Consider the following 6,327-nt stretch of genomic DNA (forward strand, 5'->3'; position numbering starts at 1 on the left):
CACCTTCAACCACACGCAGAAACAAAAGTCGTTGTTTGTGTCTCCACAATGACGCCTCCAAGGAAGAACTGATGTCGAGGACACACCACCACTATCCGAACCGGCAAGCCCGATCATAGTTCACATATAATTAAATATCAAAAGAAATAAACCAATAAAACTAGGCCCAACAAATGCGCGGGTGACCCCTGCAGTAGTTTCTAATAAGGTTGAAATCACCATCCACCACACAACATATAGGATAATCATAATAAACCCTGGACAATGTTGATAAACCTTAATGAAGGTAATTATACTTTTCTAAGTACAATGACAAAAGTCAAGGAGGCAGTCAACTTCAGTGACTATTGGTACATTCTATTCACTTTCTTCTCAATCTATCTAAATGGACGTTTGAACAACTCCAACCTAGATAAAAAGGATGTGCCACGAGTGGCGAGCTTAGCCATATAGTCACTATCTTGAGAATGGTCTCGTGATCTACCAAAATATCTTTCGGACTAAAAAAAAGCGTCTGCCACACAAAAGTACTTTCTCATGTTGATCGGTTCTCCATTTGGCGCGAGAGGAAAAATTCGGTGTTCAACAATCGCTTCACGCCATTGCAAAGTGTCATCGATCAAATCAAGGATGGAAAATGACAAGCTTAGGACATCTAATCCTTCTTTAGCTCCTTGTTAGTGGCGGTCATCATGTTGAACTTGAGTGTTTGTAGATTTGATTTGTTGGACTTGTTTGTAGCTGTTGAACTGGTCGTGCTTCCTTCCCTCCCTTTTTTTCATGACTTGGCACACTAAACTACTTTCTCATGTCACGGGAAAGTCTCCCACGCGTAATTTCGGTCCGCACATGTGCTGAACAATTCCGTGTGTAATAAGATTGGAGCGGTTGCCATGTGTGGCTTACGTGAGCGTGACGAGGTGTTTCAGAGCCCGCGGCACCGGCGGTGCGTGGACCTGGATGGCGCCCTCCAACGCCTGCACGACCTGCGCCATGGTCGGCCGTTGCGCCTCCTCGTCCTGGATGCACCAGCATGCAATCCAGCACGCCCGCTTCAGCTCTTCCGGTCTCATGTTGCCGCGCAGCCGCGGGTCTGCCACGGCGCTCACCTCTCCTTCCACCACCTTTCCAGCAGCCCACAAGGGGAAGAATGTCCACGAATCACTGTTCCCACTCCCTGCGACCTCCACCATGCTATACCCATCAGAGTTTCGTCGTCCGGAGATGAGCTCAAAGAGCACCATCCCGAAGCTGTAGACGTCCGCCTTGGCGCTGATAGGCTGACCGGAGATCCACTCCGGCGCTAGGTATCCGATGGTGCCTCGCATCGTTGTCAGCGCGCGGCTGAAGTCCCTTCCTACCAGCTTCGCCATCCCGAAGTCGGCGATCCTCGGGGACATGTCCTCGTCCAACAGGATGTTCTCCGGCTTGATGTCACAGTGTATGATGCACTCGTGACACCCATGGTGCAAGTAAGCCAGCCCTCTGGCCACGCCGACCATGATACAATGTCGTTCTCGCCAGCTCAGGCTCGCGCCGCCGCCGAAAAGATAACGGTCGAGGGAGCCTCTAGGCATGTACTCATACACGAGCATCTTCTCATCGCCCGCCGAGCAGAAGCCAAGGAGCCGGACGAGGTTCACGTGCTGGATAAGCCCCAACGTGCTCACCTCCGTCCGGAACTGCTTGTCGCCTTGCCGTCCAAGACTTTCGAGCTTCTTCACTGCCACTTGGTGTTGAATTGCATTGTCACCCTTATGCCCTCCCTTTAGGACACCGTGGTACACCGAGCCGAAGCTGCCGCCGCCCAGCCGCTCCGAGAAGTTCTTCGTGGCGGCACGGAGGTCGCTGTAACTGTACACGACCAAGGAGGACCCCTTCTCGTTTTCCATGCTGGCCAGTCGTCTCCTCCCAGCAAGGAGAATCCTCCAGGCCAGTATCACCGACGCGCCTAATGCTGCAAGACCGGCCAATGGGATGCCAACAACAAGCCCTAACCTTCTCCCCCGTTTCTTGCTATCTGCGCCATGTAGAATATCCAGTCCTTCTTGTGAAAGCCGGAGATGGAGGTCTGACCCGGAGACGCCGGAATCCGCGTAGAGCTGCTCAAGGTTGCGGATCTCTTCGTGCCAGACGGTGCACCCCTTGGCCCCGGCGGAGAAGGCATAGGCCTGGCAAGAGCAGTTGCTTTGGCATGTCGATTCGCACTCTGCTTTGCTCTGGGCGGCGCCGACGGCGAGCGAGTCGCCGTCGGGAAGCTTCACGTCCGGCAGAGGTAGGAAACCGTCGGTCGTCGACCCGTTGTTCGCGCACGTGAGCGACGAGCTCCGGCGGCAGCCACCGCTCCAGTCGTTGAGCGTCCAGTCCACCTCCGACGCCGGAGCAAACCCGGGCAGGCACCGGCACGGCAGCTGGCTCCTCTGGTCGCACACGCCGAACACGCCGCAGAGCGCGTACACATCGCACTGCAAGGTGGGCGCCGCCCAGTAGAGTTGCCAGCTCTGACTCCCGGGCATCCAGATGTACCGCTTCGCCTGTCCGGTGAGATCGAGCACCAAGCGCGCGATGGTGGCATTGTCGTAGAGTATGTCGCTGACTCGCCGGAACGCCGGCGTCTCGACGTACGTCGTGTTGACGAGGACATTGTTCCTCACCTCCGGCATGGTCGCGAAGGTGCGGCCCGTCCACATGCCGGTACGCCAGTACGTACGGGAGTGGTTCCACATGTAGAAGAACTCACTGGTGCCGTTGGGGTCCACCGTGTCGGTGAACATCCCAGGCGCGGGGTCTTGGGCGTTGCGCCACGACGTCAGCGTCTGGTACTCGCCGGTGAGCTTGTTCTCCCCGACCCACGCGTCGGGCACCAGCGTGTCCGTCGGATGGTCGAAGCTCTGCCACAGCACGTTGGAGGTGTTGCCGCCGGCAAGAAGTACCAGGTTGCCGTCGTCGCGGATCTCCGCCGTGTTTGAGCCCGGCAACGAAGGCGACAGGTTGGAAGACCACACGACGACCGGCGAGGCAGAGGCGCTGGTGGGGCCGACGAGCTCGAGGTTACCATCTTCGGTAGACACACGAAGCTCGGTGGAGGCGACGGCAGACAGGGGGGCAGCGCGGTTGCCGACCCAGACGACGGTCTGGACGGGGACGTTCTTGTACCAGATCCCGAGGTAGAGCCTGCCGCCGGAGCTGCCAGCAGGGCTGAACAGGCCGAGCTCAAATTTGCCTTGTGCCGAGACCAGCGTATCATTGCCCCGCAGCGGACGCCGCGCCGAGACCGTCGCCGCCGCACCCGGAGCAGGGGCGAAGCACAAAGCAAGGGATGCCAAAGTGGCGATGATCAACGGCATGGTGATTGATGGAACCCTTTCGTCGCTTCATCAACGACATTTCTTATAGAGCAAATGCATGGCGGCTGGTGTGGCGTTGATTTGACCAGTGGCTTCAGAGTCCACCTTGGTGACGTACAAAGCAAAGCAGCTATAAAACGAAGTAGAACACGCTTGAAAATTATTACACGCAATCTTCTCTTCTTAAATAGCTAGAATTCATTACCCAATTTTCCTCTCCATGCAACGATGCGACATCATCAAGTCATGCATGTTGTAAGTTACTTTTTTCATTAATCTCATCATGCAAAACATACCCTAATGCATGAATTTTTTTCTAGGTAATTAAGCAAGACATTTTTATAAAGATTTTTATATTAACATTAGTTTTCTAATATTTATTTATAAAAAATTTTAATAAATTTTCCGAAGCAACGCGCGGCGCATCGTCTAGTAAACTCACATTGTGCGGCAAGCGTGACAAGCTCTTCCAATCCAATCAACAATACATGGACAAACAAGCCCACTTGGGAAAACCCATTTTCTAATTGTGCTGAATTAGTCACTCCCGGTACTTTACAGGTAATGCCCCAAACCAGTATACCTCATTCATATATATCAATCTTCATTTCCGGACAATTCCGGAACTCCTCGTGACGTTTGGGATCTCATCCGGGACTCCGAACAACCTTTGGTCACCAACATACATAACTCAACTATACCAAAATGTCACCGAACCTTAAGTGTGCAGACCCTGCGGGTTCGAGAACTATGTAGACATGACCGAGACAATCTCCGGTCAATAAGGAATAGCGGGACCTATATGCCCATATTGGCTCCTACATATTCTAAAAAGACCTTTATTGGTCGACCCACAATGTCAAGGATTCAATCAATCTCGTACACCATTCCCTTTGTCCATCGATATGTTACTTGCCCGAGATTCGATCGTTGGTATGTGCATACCTAGTTCAATGTCGTTACCGACAAGTCTCTTTACTCATTCTTTAATACAATATCCCGTGACTAACTCCTTAGTCACATCGCTTGCAACCTCATTGTGATGTTGTATTATCGAGTGGGCCTAGAGATATTTGTCCATCGTACGGAGTGACAAATCTCAATCTCGATTCACGCCAACCCAACAAACATCTTCAGAGATACCTGTAGAGCACATTTATAGTCACGTAGTTACGTTGTGATGTTTGACACACAAGGCACTCCTCCGGTGCCCGGGAGTTGCATGATCTCAGGGTCATAGGAAGAGATACTTGACATGCAGAAAACAGTAGCAATAAACTGACACGATCATATGATACGTTCATAGTTTGGGCATGTCCATCACATCATTCTCCTAATGATGTGATCCCGTTGTCAAATTATGACAACTCATGTCTATGGTCAGGAAACCTTGACCATCTTTGATCAACGAGCTAGTCCTTAGAGGCTCAGTAGGGACATTGTGTTGTCTATGTATCCATACATGTATTTGAGTTCCAATCAATACAATTCTAGCATGGATAATAGACGATTATCATGAACAAGGAAATATAATAACTAATTTATTATTGCCTCTAAGGCATATTTCCAAATCGTAGCAACAATAATAAACCATGACAACAACCGCTAACATATGTTACATACCATGTTGCACAATGAGATGTTGTTGTCTATCCCAGGCCAGCCATCAAACAATGTTGCCACCGGGTTGACTCTTGCATCGTGGACTGAGTAAAAATAGTACTATTGTTTCAACATGTTGATACACATGATGCTGAATGAAGAATTATGATAACTTACACAAAAGCGCACATCCATGTTGTGTATAGAAGGGTCTATGAATAATACTCCCTCGTCACATGCGAGTATACGCACGGCAATGTTGAAACAACTATTGTCCATACCTTGCATCATGTTATGTATGCCGTGAAATTTTTTGAGACTTACACACATTGGATGCGGTGTCGAGATTCGGACCCATTCCTTCATGAAAAATGGATGGTAAAAATAATAATAATATATACTTGTATATCACATAATTATAAATATAAATGATGCTTACTCCAAACACTTAACGTCATCGATCGACATGATGTAGTTGCATAGGCCGGCAAGTGAATCACATTGATTAGTGGACATGATGGGGATTGGGGTAGGATGTTTGTCTTTGCATCCCTCACGTGCATTATCCACGATGTCAACATCGGAATTAGATAAGACTTCTTCATCTTCAGATTTTAAGTATAACGGGCATCCTTTTAGCTTATTCAGTTCTGAATCAATACTATGTTCATGTGTAGAAAACAGTAGCAATAAACTGACATGATCATATGCTACATTCATAGTTTGGGTCTTGTTCATCACATCATTCTCCTAGTGATGTGATCTCATTATCAAATGACAACTCATGTCTATGGTCGGGAAACCTTGACCATCTTTGATCAACGAGCTAGTCCCCACAGGCTCACTAGGGACAGTGTGTTGTCTATGTATCCACACATGTATTTGAGTTTCCAATCAATATAATTCTAGCATGGATAATAAACAATTACACTGAACAAGGAAATATAATAACTAATTTATTATTGCCTCTAGGGCATATGTCCAACAGTCTCCCACTTGCACTAGAGGCAATAATGTAGTTCACATCACTACGTGATTCACACCCAATGAGTTCCGGGTTTATCATGTTTTGCTCGTGAGAGAGGTTTTAATCAACGGTTCTCAACCTTTTAGATCCACGTGTTCTTTACAAATCTCTTTGTCCTATGTAGATGCTGCTACCACGCTCCATTTGGAACTATTCCAAATGACTGCTCCACTATATGAATCGGGTTTGCTCCTCAGAGTCATCCGGATTGGTGTCAAGCTTTAATGAGCGTAACCCTTTACGCGAACTCTTTTATCACCTCCATAATCAGGAAATATTTCCTTAGCCCTCAAGTTACTAAGGATAATCTTGACAGCAGTCTAGTGATCCATTCCTGGATCACTCTTGTAC

At 48.8% G+C, this 6,327-nt stretch overlaps 1 protein-coding gene across 1 annotated transcript; it reads right to left on the bottom strand.

Moving 5' to 3' along the window:
- Window positions 1-271: 271 nt before the first annotated feature.
- LOC123411688 (G-type lectin S-receptor-like serine/threonine-protein kinase At2g19130) lies at window positions 272-3,390 on the bottom strand. The gene has a single exon (XM_045104651.1). It carries the CDS (start codon window positions 3,345-3,347, stop codon window positions 903-905), a length of 2,445 nt encoding a protein of 814 aa, XP_044960586.1. The 5' UTR covers window positions 3,348-3,390; the 3' UTR covers window positions 272-902.
- Between the last annotated feature and the right edge of the window lie 2,937 nt (window positions 3,391-6,327).

The sequence above is a fragment of the Hordeum vulgare genome, chromosome 7H, assembly GCF_904849725.1.
Source record: "Hordeum vulgare subsp. vulgare chromosome 7H, MorexV3_pseudomolecules_assembly, whole genome shotgun sequence".
NCBI lineage: Eukaryota > Viridiplantae > Streptophyta > Magnoliopsida > Poales > Poaceae > Hordeum > Hordeum vulgare.